The following is a 17820-nucleotide window of genomic DNA, read 5'->3' on the forward strand; positions in this document are numbered from 1 at the left end:
GATTTGATTATCTCCTGCTCTTTCTGTATTTTTGGTCTTTTTGTATCTGTCTGACTCAGCAAACACACTTGCCTTTATCATCACCCTAAATGAAAGGTAGACCTGTTCAGGAGCAGTCTGTGGGTTGATGGCTGTGGAGCTGTGTGGGTGAGGCAACATCAAGCTGGATTTTGTTTGTTTGTTTGTGAACTTTTCTAGGTTAAACTTCTCCGAGATGACTGCCTGCAGCTGTGGGCCATGTGTTCCCTGACCCCTGTGGTCAGTTCCAGGCCTATGTTTGAAATAATTATAATATTATAGTAATATTATAATATTGTAGCTTGGGAGCAGCCAAGAAACACCAACATTTGTAGACAAAATGAACTTCTGGGCTTTCAAAACAAGTCTAAACCATGCTATGCTTACTGGATATTATCTTGGCTTTGATCCAGGCCAGTGCTGCTCCCTGAAGTCCTGGGTATCGAACGAATGACACGGCACTGGAAATTCCTCATTCTCGTGCGGTCTCATTCACAGTCTTCCGGGAGAAATTATTTTACACGATTTAAGGAAGAGCGGAGAGCGTTCTGCTGAAATTTAAAGGATATATCTGATACTCACTCATTTTTCTCCCCCTGCCTCTTCCCTTAACAGGATGGCCGTGCAGCCTCAGCCGTTCTGGTCAGCGCGATGTTCTGTTTCTGTCACCTCTTCTCTAATCCAGGCCCTGCTATGCAGTTGCTGAACACCAAGAGACCTGGGATCGTGCTGTGGCCATCTCACAGGAGGTAGAGGATATTGTCCAAACGCCGCGTGAGCGCGTGGTATTGCTAAAACCCGCCTCGTGCATCAGCCACGGCACTTACCTTCGACAGGGCTTAACTGATGTTTATGGCCACTTCCATTTTACCCACGCTGGTGTAACAGTAGTGGAGGAGGAAAATAAAATATTACAAAAGCTTTGCTTGCTACTTCAGGGAAGCCGACAAATCTGCAGCTAACAGGGTGAATCCCTCTCCCTATGTCGGCTTCATCCTTTACAGGAGTTCACACTGTAAACATTTCTCTTTTACAATTTCCATCAAGGAGAGGAAAAACTGCCCGTCAGAACAAACCAAGCATACAGTGTTATGTATGTAATAATAATGATCCTTCAGTACATGACTAACAAATCGATTCGTCTGCTGTGCGCATGCAAAACAGAAGGCAAACTTCTACTGGCAAACCAGAAAAAACATTGCTCAGCATCTTCTCGCCTAACAGGTGAGGAGAAATGAACTTCAGCTCAGAGCTAAAGGTCAGCTTCCTTCCTCTTGGGCTCCTGTTCTTGTAATTAAACAGAAATAGAAGTGTAGATTCTGTGCCAGCTGCAAAGATCATAGAATCGTAGAATGGCATAGGCTGGAAGGGACCTCAGAGATCATCTAATCCAACCTCCCTGTCATGGGCAGGGACACCTCTCAACTAGATCAGGCTACTCAAGGCTCCGTCCAACCTGGCCTTGAACACCTCCAGGGAGGGGGCATCCACAACCTCTCTGGGCAATTTATTCCAAAGTCTTACCACCCTCATACTAAAGAATTTCTTCCTAAGATCTAATCTAAATCTGTTCTCCTTCAACTTAAACCCATTTCCCCTTGTCCTATCAGTGGACACTCTTGTAAAAAGTCCCTTCCCAGCCTTCCTGTAGGTTCCCTTCAGATATTGGAAGGCAGTTATTAGATGCTGGAGTACATGGAGACTCCAGTCCTGGAACTGTGAAAGAATCGTACTTTCACTGCATTTCAAGGTAGGCTTCAAGTTCACAATGAAAATTAGTCTCCTGGGATGGAGATTTCAGTAAAGGCTTTCTCTGTCTGCAGATATATAGGATACATTTGTGATCTAATAGCAGACAAGCCCGTCGTTCCTCACTGCAAACCACTTACTATCAAGTCAGTCACCCTCAGTCCGGTCCCCTGTTTCAACAAGCAACGCAACGGATGCCGGCCCTTCTGTGACATCCTCAGCGGAGAAACCAGAATCCTTACCACTTCCCAGGAGTACGAAAGGATGAAGTGAGTTGCTGTGATCTCCTACCATCCTCAGGAGCTTAGAGCAAGGAGGCTTTCGTTTTGCTGTAATGTGTCTCGTATCTGTGCTGCAGTCATGGCCAGACTGCCTGATGAATGAAGGAGTGCATATATGAGTTGAAAGTTGGTGCCTGGTGTTGAAATACACTGCCAGAGTGACCCTGAAGTTGTCATGTGGTGGGATACCTGCGTAGACATAGTTCAGTGCTGTGTTGGTTTCCCCTGTGAAATGTTTCTGTTTCAGCTAAGTGTGCCGTTAAGCAGAGCACTGAATGCACCTTCTGTTTGCTTGGCCTGAACGAGGTGATAGTTTTTATGTTGACATTGTTGATGGGTGGTAATGGCATTGTGGAAGGGAGCTTAACTGGGTTTCCTTCTCTTCCCTTCAAAGAGAATACCGGGTGCAAGAAGGGAAAGTCCTAATTCCACTGGGAGCCACTGTCCATGGAGATGTTGTTGTCTCTGTCTACCATATGAGATCAACCATTGGGGGACGTCTTCAAGCAAAAGTAGGAGTTTGTTTAACTTCTCTTGCACCATAGAGGCAACATACCTAACTAAGAGGTGGCTAAATACGGGGTCTATGCATGTGGCAATTCTGATGAAAGTTTCCTTACTTGACAGTTGATGTTCCACAAATTTGAGTAGTGCCAAGTGAAAATCAAGAACTGCATATGGAGAAGTCCACGATGCCTCTAGTATCTCTTTAGAGAGTTGGTGTCTACTGATAGGGTGTGGGATCCTTCCAGCTGATGTAGAAGGCAGAAACTGTCCATCAGTAACCAGCTCAGGGTAAACCACCACCAAAGCCTCTACCTACAGCACTCGAAAAAGACAGAAGAACATTTTCTTCTGCTCAAACTCGAATGACTTACTGAGCCATGCCTCCTGCCTGGTGTCTGTTTTTGCTTGCTCTAGCACAGCCTTCACCTCTTTTGGTCATTAGGGCGAAAAGGCAATTTGTATGGATTGTTCAGCCATGAGGATGGGAAAGACCATTTAAACTGCAGGCTGGTCAGGCAGCCACCCACTTCATAGCCAAAAAACCTCTTAATACTAGCAGATCAAAGAAATGGGAGACAGTGGAAACTGGGGAGAGGGGATAGAGGGGTCCTGGAGCGAGCACACCCTGATGTCTCCGTCCCATGACGTAATAGCAGTGCTGAAAGCAAAAATATGTGTTGGTCTGTGCTGCTTTAGGCTTGGAGACTGACTTAAAAATACTGTATTCTGGCTCTTGCAATTGCAGAAGAGGAGTTTGGAAATGCAGTCTGTTCAGAGGAGAAAACTTGGATCTGCAAAAACTGAATCAATAGTTATCATACACTAAGTTGCTCCGTTAATCTTTGTAACGATGGGCGTTAATTGGTTCACACTATTAAATGACCTGTTTAAATTGTAGAGACTTAAAGCACAAAAAGTGATGGAAGAACAAAGTTTTGTCCCACCTACCTGAAGTGCCACCTTATCTGCTCCCTGCAGACACGTGCCGCGTGGCTGGTCGGGCAGAACGGCTCCTGGACTCCCACAACTAGCTGGGTGTGGAGGCTGCGTTCTCAAATGGCACTTTATCTGCTGATACTTCAATCTGAGATCTTGATAATTTTCCTGATTATATGATCAAAACCTTAATACTCAAGTTACAGAGTGACCAATGAATGTTTTTCTCCTCTTAATTTGATATTGGTGCTGCTTGCTGTAGAGATGACACTTTTTACTGAAGCCTCTACTGCAAGTGAAATGCTCTTCTGTTTTTTTTATACAAACCTGTTGCTCCAATGTATTCAGCAGAAACAGACATAATTTCACTTAATTGCTAAAGCATCGAGTAGATCCTGGAAATAAAGACAAGCAGGGGATGAAGGCGTAGTCCTGAACGCCATGAAGGTGCTCTGCTCTATGGAGGTGGCAGCAGCAGACTTCAAGGTAGATGGAAATACTTGGGTTTGAGAAGGAAAAACTCTGCTTTCTGCAGAACAAGCAGAAAGAATTAGCTAATATAGCAGTTACGGTCTGTATAGTAACTGGTAGTAAGGTAGACAACTAACCGTGTGCATGTGCTATAAACAAGTATTTTAACTTCATGAATTTAAGCACTTGTTCAGCCTGGTGCTCTGTGGTTTGGTTTTGTTGTGGTTTTTTTTTTTTTTTTTTTTTTTTTTTCAGATGACCAACACACAAATATTCCAAATTCAATTTCATACTGGATTCATAGCCCTGGGAACAACCTCGCTAAAATTTACCAAGTGAGTATTTTAAGCTGAACGTTTAATCCAACCTGAAGCATAAAAGCCTTATGAAGGCTGAAGGAGAATATTCTCAGATGAAAAGTATGTGTGCATGTATATGTATACATGTATATGTATGTGTGCATGTATATGTATACATGTATAGCTGTGCAGAAATATCCTTTCCCTTTTAACTGGGCAACTCTTGCCCCCGTTTAGGCCTGAACTGGATGCCTGTGACTCCCCAGACAAATATCCTCAGCTCTTTCATGTTATCCTGGAGATAGAAATACAATCTACTGACAGACAAACCGAATTAACTCCCCCATGGGAGAACTTCACGACGAAAGACATCAACCCAACCATTCTCTTCTCCTCTCACCAGGAGCACCAGGACACTCTTGCTTTGGCAGGTAAGAGCTGCACTGGTTTGCTCACTCAATTTGCAGCCGTACCAGCATGCTGAACGTTGTTTTGCCTGGTTTTGTTTCTTTACTTGGTGCTCTGTGCTGCAGGTAGAGGTCCCACGGATTCACCCCAGGATAACATAAGAAATGTTGGACAGAGTGCGTTCTTCTCATCTCTCAGCTGGCAAGGTATGCAGACTCGGTCTTCAAAGTCAAATCTGCTTCGAACAAGATAAATAATGTGGTGGGGGTTTTTTTTTTTGCCCCTCCCTGGAGCACAGAGTCAGGCTGAAGGATCTGGTTGTGACGTGCCTTTCCCATTAGATCACAGCGTGTTGCTGGTCACACCCTTATGTTGCAATCGAGTGGGAATTAATTCCCTGCAATGTCCTTTTCAGACACTGCCTGCTTGTGCCATATATGACAATTATTGACATTGTTCCAGTGTAAAGCTTCGCCCAAGGCCTCCTTGGTGCTAAACCCGAATTTAAGCTGCTTTTTCCTAATTTTGCACCATATATTTAGTGCTACGAGAACGTAGCGCTGAGCACGTTAGTCTGAGAGGCCCTTTAATAGTGCTGAACACCTCGAAAATCTCACGGTGCTGCCGAACGCGGTGTTCCTCCTCCGGCATCGGCACCGTGCTAGGTGGGAGCCCAGCGTGCAGATCCCTGTGGGCACAGCTGGGAGGGTGGCTTATGCCTCTGCTCCTTTACGCTGAGCCTTGTTTTGCCTGGATTTTGAGGCATGGCTGGAGATCATCCTGGACGCTTGGTCTTGACCCAAAAACTCATTCAGTTTGTGTCTGTAGGTCTTACACTTGCTGGCTCTTCAAGCTTGGGAAGAGTCGATTAACCTGTGTTTCCTACTCAATAAAGCTGGCTCCTGCTGATGCAGACCAGCAAAGACTTTAAGTTGATCTTTGCAAAAGATTCTTATTTAAAATCCAACAGAACCTGCTGTGCTATTCTCAGTAGCTTTTTGTTCTGCATGTAAGCTGATTTTTTTTTTTTTATGGGACCTTCGTGATGACAAAACTAACAGCTACTTAATTTTATTTTTAATCATCGTTTAGATCAGAAATCTGACAAAAGTAGCTCTCACCCCACCTCAGAGGATCGAGCAGCGTTGGTGCATGAGGAAAGCGAACAGTCAGATGACGAACTCTTGTCCCTTTCCAGTCAGCACAGTAATGCCAGCGGTGACAAGCCCCATGGGACACCAAAACACAGCAAAAAGCAGCCAGAGCCTCCAGCACCACCTCCGCCTGAAGATGTGGACCTGCTGGGCCTGGACGGTAGCCCTATGAGCAAGAGTTTCCCCTCGCAGCCCACCGCTGCCCCCTCTAACTCAGACTTGTTGAATGATTTGTTTGGGGTCGGTGGGCCAAGTTCCCAGAGTCAAAGTGGACAGTCCGCTGCTGAGGAGATCTTCCATGTGGGGGGACCTGGATCTGTGCAGTCAACTCCTCGGCGTTCTGCAGCTTCAGCATCCCCGTCCCCATCCCCGAGGGTAGGAGAAGGTAATGGTGGCTATGTCCAGTGCGTGGCTTGGGGCACGTGCTTCGAGAATCCCACCTGGGTAATCTGCTCTGAGCTGTTGGATTCCTCTTTGGTTGCACTCACTTCCTGAAAATTAAACGCTGCAAGGGATTCCAAGAGGCCAGCCAGCTCCTCTACTCTGAGACAGGAGTTGGTGCATCTTCACAGTCAAGAACACAAACCAGATTGTCTGTTTTGTTCCCTAAAGTCTCTACTGGAGCTCACCCAAGTGTTTGGCTGGCTCCTTACGTTGACAGCTACTGGAGATCATCAGTGTTGCTCTTACTATGTGTCCAATAACGCGTAGGAGGAGAATATGTATTCATTTAAAAAAAGAAAAAAAAGCCTCTTAGGTGTTGGGTAGACCCATAGTAGTTTGAATTTAATTTCCCTTTTAACTTTAGGGGGTTTGGAGCTATGATACTGATCCTGGAGTATGAAATCTGGCTACACAGTCCTGCTGTTTCTGGTCTGTCCGCAGACAAGATAGGCAGTATGAGAAGATCTTTTGTTTCTTCAAAGACAGTCTGAGATCAGGCTGGCAGGAGGAGTGGTTGAATCGCTATGATTTCTCAGGGTTAAGTGAACAGAGGACAGCAAGTGAAAGTCGTTTGTGAATGAACAGGTGAAGAGCCCCATCCCAATTTCTCACTCACCCAGGGCCTCTGGGATAGATGGTCAGTTTTGCCAAAGGCAAAATATGGACAAGTGGCCCAGTGTGACAGCAGGTCTCTGTGTTTGGTTTGACCTAATCCTTTATGTTGGGGTTTAAGAGCTGACGTTGCCAACGTGTACCCGATTCAAAGAGCACAGTGTGCTTACTTAGCTCTTTCTCCACTACTAATAACTTTAAGCAATTGCAACACCCGCCAACTTTCTTGTACAGAAATGGTATTTTTTCATTTTGTTGAGGAGGGGCAGCCTTGGGTGATGGTGGGGCTGACACCCATGGCACCTACCACAGGATGGCCATGCAGCCTGTTTTGGAAGACTCTTCTCGAGTCCTTCTTTCTCAGCTAGAGTAAAACAACCTGTGGGCTTGGGGAGGTTTGTCTGCTGGTACACTCAAACACCAGATTTGCCTGTGGTGGTTTTTGAAGCGGAAGGGACAGGAGCAGGTATGATCTCCTTGTATCGAGACTCGTGAAGGAAGGGAAGAGGAGGAGACTGAGGACCTGAGGTGGGAGAAGGAAGAAGAATACAAGTTTCAGTGGAAGAAATTGGGCCACTTGTATATGGAGAAGGTTCATCTTGCTTTGGCTGTTGTATGCTCCATCTGGGAGCTTTTGCTGGGGGTGGGAAGGTTGTGCAGACATGCACCTCACAAGGCAGAGGTGCAGCAACAGTATCAGGAAAAGATTTCTGGATGTTCTTGAGCAGCATAACAACAGGAGTTGTATGATGCTGCTTTGCAGAGGCCAGATTGGTGCTTGAAAGGCAGAGGAAAGGTATTACACAGCTAAATTGTCTTAAGCCAAGAAAGCAAAAATAAGTGCTTGGGAGATAAGTGAAGACTAGTAGTTTATTAAGTATCCTAAACAATGAGTAACATAAGTAATGAGTAGTATCACTAACACAACATATAGCTTCTCAGGATTGTATCTTTCTTACAGTAGCATGTATTGCATCTCTGTTCAAGATGCTCTTTACCTTAAACTTGTTGGCAAATTAGAATTTGAGTGACTTCATGAGAGAGTGGTGGTTGTTTTGTTGTGTTTGGTGGGGTGTTTTTTACACGAAAGACAGTAGGCTAAACAAATGGATTAAAAAATGGAGTTTGAGAATGAACTGGATTTTTGTATCAAGTGATGCTGTGTAGGAAAGATACCAGTTATTTCCAAAGCTATTTCTAAAAGACGGTCCTTTTGCCCTTGACATGTATAACCTTTGGCAGCCTAAAATCATCTTGGACTGATGATGGGTTCAACTCTTGAGAGAGTTGCACCAGGGCACGGACTCCAAGCTCCAGGCTGTCCCTCACCAGTCGTTTCTGTAATGGCAGTATGTGCAAGGTGAAGCTTCACCTGGAGTGTCTTAAGTATCTGAATACTCACTCCGGCCGCTCCTAAATTCAGCCTCTTTCTTTGGAAAAGGCAGATGGGATCAACAAGTGTGTTGCCATGACCAAGTCATGTGGCTCTCTAAGTCCCCTACAATTTGGCCAGCGTACCGATACTTTCCAGTTGCTCTCCCGCAGTCACATGCTGTCTCCTATTTGGTATCTGCAGGTATTAGATTTTCTTCTCCACGCCCCAGTGTCTTTTCCCTGAAGCACATCCGTTGTACGAGTTAATGATTCAGTCTCCTCAAATGTGTTTTTACAGCCACTGCCTTTGATCCGTTTGGAAGTAGCCCTAAGCAAACTGGTCCAGACCTCCTGGGTTCCTTCCTTGGTTCATCAGCTGTCCCTGGTGATCCTTTCCTTCAAGCAACAAGAAGTCCTTCACCAACTGTGCACAGCGATCCCTTTCACATGGGTAAGAAAGTGAGGCTCTGCTAGTGTATTTAAGTAAACGTGAAATGCTGTTTTTAAATAGAGATGGAGCCATTAGGTACGAACTGATGCTCACCATGAAACGACTCTAAACCACAGAGACACCACTAAACAGGAAAGAGCTTTTTGTCTCCAGACTTCAAGCGTATTCGCAATTTGAAGTGTGGCAGGATGAGTCTAGTTTTGCTCGAGTCTTAATTAATAAGCTATTGGTATACATGAAAAAAGAGACCATGAAGAATGTTTATCTGCATATTCCTGTGGTTATGAGGTCTCATTTGAACCAAACTACCATTAATTGAGCTAAATAGAGCATGGCATATTAAGCTTGCTAGAGAAAACACATGTCCTCTGGTGGTTTTAGTTGCAAGCATCAGCTTTCTTTAGATCTGATAGTAACCCTGGCCAAATTCACAGTTGAATTTGACTCTTATTTGAAGAGAATAATTTTTTATTTATTGGACTTTTTTTCTTCTCTTTGTTCGAAATGTCCCTTAGTTGTCCCCTTCTCCCCCTGTGTCAAAAATGTAATGTTGTAACCTCCTCTGAAACACATTCAGATACAAATTTGTTTGTGTCTGATCATCTAACACATGTCCCCTGGGTGCAACAGTCTCACTGGAAAGCCAGAATGACAAAGGAGGGAACCAGTGTGCTGCTGGCACTGCTTGCATCCTTGCTTTGCCAAGCTCGGGTATTGGATATTAGCTCTATGAATAAGACGGTTGGGTCACACTTGGAGCTGGCTGCACTAATGAAAGGAATTTTAAATGGTATCCCAGCGTGATGAGGTATTAAATTACAGTGCTAGTGTCTATGGATAATGAAATGCTGGCAGGGTGAACTGCATAGATGTACAGGCTTTGTGTGATGCAGGGTTAAGGGAAGGACTGTGCGTGTTCTTTCTGGTTTGCATCTGTGGGGGCTCTTTCCCTGTATTTGTTTTCTCCATCCTTGCCCTTTGCATGTGGAATGTTTCCTTGGGTTGAGGTGTATTCAGAAACGCTTAACCCCATGTGCTGTTCTAGTGGTAAGGGTTTTATAAATAAGTATATAAAGCCTCTGACCAAAGCCACCATACTGTAAATCTGCGTCCTTCCCCACTTACCTCTATGTAGTACGAGATCAGAAATAAATGTTAAATTTCTAACACCCTTTGTGGGAGACAAGTTCACTTCTAATTAGCAAATGGTAGGTGGACACTATACTGTCTCTCTTGCTTCTTGTGCCCTACTCTTCCTAGATGCTGGATTATGTTGGCTTTGCTCTACTACTTTGAGATATCTATATGTAATCATTCTGCTTAGCTTCTAGCACACCAACGGTTTCCATACAACCAGATGTTTCCGGTGGTTGGGACTGGCCCAACAAACCAGGTATGTATCACAAAAATTCAGGACATTTAACAAAAGGAGCCCTGAGAGAGGAGAGGCAGATGGAAGATGCTACCAGTGACTGCAGAGAACAGGTTCCCTCTTTCTGCTGCTCTTCGCTTTGACTAATACAGCAAAACTTTGCTCAGGATTTTAGTTAGTCTCACCTCAAAGGGAGCAGGTTTCCCTTCTCAAGACACCAGGGCCTGCAGCGGGACAGGTGGTCGGTGAGGGTGTACCTAGTTGTGTTTCATTCCAGTGTAGAGCCAAGAGAAAGCACTGGGAAGTGCTACGTGTTCCTGGGATGCCACTAAATAATAGCATGATTCTTTCTAATCTTGGGAGAGTATGTATGTCCTACCAAAAGTTGCTTCCTGAAGGCTTCTAGTTCTTAAAATATATCCATTCCTCGTAATTACTGTGTCACTGCAGGCAGTCTGGGGAACATTCTCGTTGCTGAGCCTAATTGCGAGTGGGTGTGCAACTAGTCTGGGCCAACGCTGAGTTGAGACTGCTTAGGAACCTGACAATGGTACACTTCATTTTAACAGCAGTCTGCTAACATCGTGTGGCTGAGCTCTGGGTAAGAGCCGCAGTCATATAAAATAGAGATAAAAAAGGATTGATTTTTTTCTTTTATGTGTTGTGGTTTTTTTTTTTTCCTTTAAGGTGGCCTAGGTGTGGGAAGTAAGTCAGCTGCCACCAGTCCTACGGGATCCCTCCATAGCACTCCCACTCATCAGCCGAAACCCCAAACACTGGATCCGTTTGCTGATCTGGGGACTCTCGGAGCAAGTTTAGCAGGTTTGCATCCCTTATTTAAAGAAAAATAAACCAATTACCAGCTGTGTTTTAGAGAAATAGGGCAAACAGCCTGGTGTGTGACCGGGAGCTCTATGGGTGCTCTCAGCCTGCCTGCATGCCAGTGCTCCTTTTGGGTTTTCCTTTCTGCCTGATTCCCTGTAAGCTTTCACAAATCTGTGCTTTTACTGATCCCCCATCAAAAAAAACTGCTAACAACTTGTTGGGACCTCGGGAGGCTACATGGATCTCAAAGCGTAACCTCTGTCTCGTAAGTCTAAACAGTCTCTGGCTAAGGATGCTCCGTGTTTAACTCTGGCTGGAGAACTGTTGCTACAGACCTTGGAGCAGTGCCTGGGAGGAGGGTTTGGCTCTTCAAAGCCACGGGGGTCCTTAAGGACCTGTTTCCTTCTAGACTTGACTCATTTTTGTCTTTTGTGAGGAAACCTGTGGAACATCACTAGTCTGCCTCTGATTTGCAGTGCTATCTGAGGGTGGAGGAGTCTGAACCCATTTTCGTTTGCACCTGGCTACAAAGGACTGTTTGCTTGACTGCTTAGACAAGCATTTTCTCCTTGTTTTATCTCAGAAAACGATCAGCAAACCCTCGACCCCAGGGTTAAAAAGGCATTCTGACAAATTATTTAATTTTTCCTTAAAACCCAGCATGTCAGCTTCTCCGGCTCTGGTAAATAGATTTTTCTTCCCTTTGTCGCTGCCCTCAGCTCTTTGCAAGCCATTGTGGTTTCATTGGATGTTTGTTTTCTCCTTTGCGTCAGTACCAGCATGGTTCTGGAATTAGGTTTCCCAGTTCCCTCTGCTGGACCACTATCTGCTCTGCAGGAGCAAAATAAAAAATATGCCAAGACCCATGTCAGAGCCATCGAGGTGCTTTTGAAACATGTATTATGTAGCAAAGTTATGGAGTGTGAAAACAAATGACTTGGCATCTGCAGGATATTTAGCCACGTTTTTGTTGTTCGTGACTGAGTCAAAAGCCCTTGCTCGAGTTTCCATGACATGTTTCAGAGCTCAAAGTTGAGCGTGGATGTTAGTCTCAAATAATAAAACATTAACACTGCGTACCTCCCACCGCAAACTAAGCCAGAGGAGCATCCCCTAAAGTAACAAGGTGCTGAAACACACAGCTCTGTGGGATAGCATTACATCAGCACAGCATTAGGAGATACTATTTCAACATATGTCAACTTGATGTTGCCACCATAGCACAAGCAGCTGTGGTTCCCAGTTAGCTGCACGTAGCTTTCCCTGCGTTCCCCCAACGAGCTGCTACTCCCGTTCCTGCGGAAGCTTCAAAGGCAGGTGGTGTCTTTTTAAGCGGCTTACAGAGCAGTGATAGGAAAGTTGAAGGGCTTTCCTTGATCTTGTGAAAAGAAGTTTGTGGTAAAGCTGGAAATAGAAGCCAGCTGCCTGGGGGATTCTGTTTATGTTCCCTTTTTGGATGGCAGGTGTCGTGGGTTAGGTTGAACCCCCCCACACAGCTGGTCACTCCCCCTCCCCCACCCCCAGGAATGAGGGAGAGAATTAAAGGATAAACGGTAAACCCGTGGGTTGAGATAAGAACAATTTAATACAGATGATTTAATACACAGTGTGGATGCTCACCACCCCCTCGTATGCGAAGCCCGTCTCGTCCCGAAGCTGCAATCCCGGATGAACGCGAGGCCCCGAAATAGAGAGGGGCAGAGAGAGAGAGAGATAGTACTGCGAGAGTGGGAGTACTGGGAGAGAGAGAAAAAGAAAGAAAAACAACAGAGCAACAGCGCAGCAAGCACAAAAGAGCAAAAGCAGTGGAAGAGCCAAAGCGCAAAAGCCCTTCTCTCTGGCTGCCCCTCACTTTTATACTGGGCATGACGCTGCATGATATGGAATACTAATTGGCCAGTTTGGCCTCAATCTTAAGTTCCATCACAAATCCCAAGGGGAATCATGTCCCCCTTGTCCCAACTATGCTCCCCCCTTATCCCTCCGTGCTTCTGCACTCCGGCACACTGAAAAGTCCTTGGAGTTTCACGTCCAACTACAAACATCAACTTGCTATCAGCATTCTTCAGAGCGAGCCTCTGAGTGAAACCAAACCACGGAGCGATCCTGGCTGCTGAAAAGAAGAGCTAACCCGGTCCCAGCTAAAACCAGGACAGCAGGTCAGTGTCCTGTTTGCTAATGCTCACCATCACTCCTTTTACCCTGCAGGCGGCCCTTCGTTTGCCAGCAAGCCGACCACGCCGACCGGCATGGGTGGAGGATTCCCCCCCTCGCCGCAGAAGCCCTCTCCCCAGCCCATGGGTGGCAGCGGTTGGCAGCAAGGAGCTGGCTATGGCTGGCAGCAGGCACAAGCCAAAGCCCAGCCAAGCATGCCTCATGCCTCTCCCCAGAACAAGCCTAACTACAACGTGAGCTTCTCCACAATGCCGGGAGCACAAAACGAACGAGGAAAAGGACCAGCTAGTGTTGGTAAGCTTTTCAGAGTCTGGCATCCAAAAGGTTGGCTCCTGCTAATGTTGCTTTAATGCTCAAACACCTTAACAGGTTAGGGTCTAAGCAAGTAAGTCATGCTGGTTATATATACACCCAGTTTTGCCCACCCCCAGTCTACTGGGTGTGGAATGTTGGAAAGACAGCCCTGATGCTGTGCAAGAACTGCTCAGCAGTAGCCGAAACACTGGTGTGATATCAACACCTTTCTAGCTACCAGTACAACCAGCACAGCACTACGAGGGTAGTACACTAACCTAAACAGGTTAGGGTCTAAGCAAGTAAGTCATGGTTATATATACAATTCAACACTAGTTGTCCTGTCCTACCCTCTAAGGCACACTAGTAGTTAGAAAATCCTGGATTCCAAATGGGCTTCAAGAATAATAATAATTCAAAGTGTAGCATTAGCCTACACCTCTTCTGTGAGAACCCCCACGCTCATTAGCACTGGGTGATTGTTACAGTGGTAAGTGTGGGAGGTGGCTTGGGTAGAAAAGCATTGTTAAATAAACCTGTATTGTGATAACAACTTTAAATCTTTTTGGTTTTCAAGATTCAAAACCGAAAGTGTCTGCAGATTTCGAAGATCTGTTATCTGGTCAAGGTTTTAATGCTCACAAGGACAAGAAGGGCCCCAAAACAATAGCTGAGATGAGAAAAGAAGAAATGGCCAAAGAGATGGACCCTGAAAAACTAAAAGTAAGCAATATTCTTGTTTACGCTCTCACCATCATTCAACATGTCTGTCGTTCTCATCATGCTGGAGGTTGTTTGAAATGCTGCTCTGGAAGGGTGGAGAGGGCAGTAAGCCACCAGCCGTCCTGCATGTGAGAGGCAGCCGAGCAAACGGCGACGCTCTTCCCAGTTCATAAACTCTTGTGTTGGGTCTGGCTGAGATGTGGTTCGGTTTCCCCATAGCAGCCCTCGTAGTGCTGTGCTGGTTGTACTGGTAGCTAGAAAGGTGTTGATATCACACCAGTGTTTTGGCTACTGCTGAGCTGTTTTTGCACAGCATCAGGGCTGTCTTTCCAACATTCCACACCCAGTAGACTGGGGGTGGGCAAAATCCTGGGAGGGGGCATAGCCAGGACCGCTGACCCAAACTGACCAAAGGGATATTCCATACCATATGATATCTGCTCAGCAATCAAAGCTAAGAGGAAGGGGAGGCATTCATTATTTATGACGTTTGTCTTCCGGAGCAACCCCTACGTGTACTGAAGCCTTTCTTCCTGGGAAAGTGGCCAGTCATCGCCTGCTGATGGGAAGTAGAGAATAAATCTTTTGTTTTCCTTTGCCTCCAGACACAGCCTTTGCTTTTGCTTTATTAAACTGCCTTTGTCTTGATCCACGAGGTTTTTTTCATCTTATTTTTCCTCTCCCTGTCCTGCTGAGGAGAGGAATGATAGAGTGGCTTGGTGGGCACGTGGTGTCCAGCCAAGGTCAACCCACCACAGCGATACAACTTCAGCAATTCATGTGGCACTACTTAATGTGTGCAACGTTTCCTCCCCCAGCAAACCGAAGCACCCAGCTGATTCTCCCTTCCCAGTACAATTCCCTTGGCTCTGATGCGTTTCATTTCATTGGGTCACTTCAGTTCAGCCTGGAACTGTTAAATCTATTCATGTTTGGTTTTCACGTTTGCTTCCCTTTCTTCCACCCCTTCCCCAGCCATAGGCTAAGGTGGCAACCACTAAGGGAGACTACATCATCTAGGAAAGTGGACTACCTGTTGCTTTATCTGACTGCTGGATTGCAGGTAGCAAGCAGGCGTGTGGAAAGAATTGAGGCTTCTGACTTTAGAGCTTAAAAAGATTTGTATTGAAGCCAACCTTCAACATGAGTGTTTAGAAGACTTAACTCTAGACACGTGCAAAAGATACACATCCATAGCAGAGTTTTAGTCGAGCTTACTTTAGGTGTGCTATTAGCCTTGCTAAAGAGCCACACAGTTAAACGCTTCATTTATTTTTTGACTATGCCATCTAATGACTGTTCATAAGCGTTGCCAACTCAGTATTTTTAGCAGGGATGTTGCTCAAGGTGTCTTTTGACTTTCAAGCAGTGAGATGAGAATTAAAGACAAAGTAGAGACTGACAAATACCTTTGAAAGGTTTTCTGAAGCTTGGAAAGAAATGTAAGATGCTCCTTGGAGTCATTGCTATTCAAATGAAGAAACTTGTTCCTACTGGAATTCTAAAGTAAGGCATAAATTGAGACTCATGTTCTTCTCTCCAGGTCCTGGAATGGATTGAAGGGAAGGAGAGAAATATAAGAGCCCTGCTGTCCACAATGCATACAGTCTTATGGGCAGGGGAGACCAAGTGGAAACCTGTTAGCATGGCAGATCTTGTAACGCCAGAGCAAGTGAAGAAGGTCTACCGGAGGGCAGTGCTTGTCGTTCATCCTGACAAAGTAAGGTTTTCCTAGTTTCACGTCGTTCAGAAGTTGGCATTGTTCTCTTAATTACAAAGTGTTGGATGTGATTGCTTAATTTATTGGTGCAAACAGCTTTGTAGAAAGTAGCAGTTCAAGATTTTTGCCAGTTCTGAAAGGTGAGAGCTCTAACCGCTCCCAGTCCCAGGACTGTGCTTGGTACAAGGCACTCCAAGCAGCAGAGATTCAGATCTTCAGCTTTTGTCACCCTCACTTTGACTCTAAGCCATACTGGTGGTGAACAACAGTCCAGAACGTTGTGCCCTCTAAAGGAGACGTGGGTGTGACAAAGGCAGATGAAAGGACAGGGGTCTTAGAATCAAACTTCTAAAATGGAAGAATCAGGTTACCTGATTATCCAACCTGTGGCTCGTGGTCTTGCTGCTTACACTTGCCAGCCAGGGTGCAGTGACACCGTCTGGGAAACCCTGTGCTGATGAGGCTTCTGCTTGAAGAAAACGGACGCCCTGAGAGTCCCAGGGCAGTGGGCAAGGCTTGAGAAGATGTAGGCTGCCCAGAGGCTTGCAGGAATACTGGTTTTGTCAAGGAACTGTGTCAGGTGGCAGCTCTTTCCTTTCAGTTCAGGTAAAACGCCTCCTGCAAAGCCTAAGTTGAATTTTTTTGCCCTTGGGACTGCAGTGCTTTACTCTTGGGACTCGTAAGTGCTTTACGCTTGGGGGGTTATCAGCTCTGAGGAGCAGAAGAGCCAAGAAATTCTCAAGCTGCAAAGTAAGCAGCACTCAACAGTAGCTTATTTGTGTCAAAGAATAAGGGAAAACCATTTGTGGAAACTTTTTGAGAACCTTGCTGCTCAAATGTCAAGCTTTTGTAGTCTGGTAGTCTGATTTGATAGATGTGATATCCCTCTTTCTGTTTTTATTCCAGGCTACTGGGCAGCCATATGAACAATACGCAAAGATGATATTTATGGAGCTAAATGATGCCTGGTCAGAATTTGAAAACCAAGGACAAAAACCCTTGTATTAGGTACTTTCTCAGTCTCCACTACAGACCTGTGCTAGTGCTTATATAGTCTCTTGTCACAAATGTCACAGATCAACCAAACTCCGGCTGGAAATTCAGAAGTTTCAAAAAACTAAGAGCCTAATACTTATCATGAAGAACAAGAGAAAGGTTTCCTTATGCTTGTGTTGAGAATCTGAGCTCAGAGGAACTCTAGCCACCTGGCTTGTCATTCGAGAGCCACGGGGTTACAGTTTCTTGTAACTTTTGTATTTTTCTTTGGATTCAAGTGGGGCGAGAGAGAACACATTCTGGGAAAAGGTGGAATTGTTCTGTCTCCGACACAGTGTAGCTGGTGAATTTCCTGCTTTTTTGTGATATGCCATATGGCAACACTTCAGTCGAGTCTGATAACTGGTGGCGAAGGCCAAACTTTGGTGTGCTCTCTTCCTAGGTTTGGATCAAACTTTATCAAATCGAAGTGCTCGGATGTGGTTTAGGCACACTTCTAACAGTCACCATGTGCTGCTCAATTGCTCGTATAGTATAGTACGCCTGGATGGAGACAAAGCTGGCTCCTGGGTTTGATCCACGTGGCAGCGGACTGCTGCCTTACACATTAACACTGTGCTTCACCTCACAGTCCAGCAGTGAAACGTGCAGAAGAAATTCCTCAGCGTTACGGAACAAGTGTCTTTTAAAGCAAGCAACAAGTACTGGATGTTGAACAGCACCTTGTTGGTTTGTTCAACAGCAGTTCTGGGGGAACAGGGAGTTGGGGAGAAGGGTGAATGCGCATTTGTAAGAGTGAGGAACGAGCATGTGCTGCATGTTTTCCATGAGGTTCTCCTCAATAGCTTGAAACCATCAAACAAAAGAAGTATCACCAAACTCAAACTCTGCTGTGAAGTTTTAGAAACTTCCAGTCTGTAGGCAACACTTCCCGTCCTGAGGATTCAGAAGACCTTTCCAGCCCATTTGTATCACCTCTATGCCTTTATCAGCTCCAGAGCACTTGGCAAA

At 45.5% G+C, this 17820-nt stretch overlaps 1 protein-coding gene across 2 annotated transcripts in view; it reads left to right on the top strand.

Moving 5' to 3' along the window:
- Positions 1 to 16821, top strand: part of DNAJC6 (DnaJ heat shock protein family (Hsp40) member C6) — a 39888-nt gene extending 23067 nt beyond the window's left edge. Inside the window, exons 6-19 of one of the 2 annotated variants that reach the window (XM_086617381.1) lie at positions 634 to 767; positions 1842 to 2036; positions 2443 to 2560; positions 4218 to 4297; positions 4499 to 4692; positions 4795 to 4875; positions 5762 to 6208; positions 8552 to 8704; positions 10029 to 10097; positions 10764 to 10898; positions 13110 to 13370; positions 13948 to 14093; positions 15637 to 15813; positions 16720 to 16821. In XM_086617381.1, the coding sequence (XP_086473507.1) occupies positions 634 to 767; positions 1842 to 2036; positions 2443 to 2560; positions 4218 to 4297; positions 4499 to 4692; positions 4795 to 4875; positions 5762 to 6208; positions 8552 to 8704; positions 10029 to 10097; positions 10764 to 10898; positions 13110 to 13370; positions 13948 to 14093; positions 15637 to 15813; positions 16720 to 16821 (2292 nt within the window). The remainder of the gene's footprint in view (positions 1 to 633; positions 768 to 1841; positions 2037 to 2442; positions 2561 to 4217; positions 4298 to 4498; positions 4693 to 4794; positions 4876 to 5761; positions 6209 to 8551; positions 8705 to 10028; positions 10098 to 10763; positions 10899 to 13109; positions 13371 to 13947; positions 14094 to 15636; positions 15814 to 16719) is intronic. The other variant, XM_086617383.1, reaches the window with a different exon arrangement.
- Positions 16822 to 17820: the final 999 nt, after the last annotated feature.

The sequence above is a fragment of the Tauraco erythrolophus genome, chromosome 10 (genome assembly GCF_009769465.1).
Source record: "Tauraco erythrolophus isolate bTauEry1 chromosome 10, bTauEry1.pri, whole genome shotgun sequence".
Lineage (NCBI taxonomy): Eukaryota > Metazoa > Chordata > Aves > Musophagiformes > Musophagidae > Tauraco > Tauraco erythrolophus.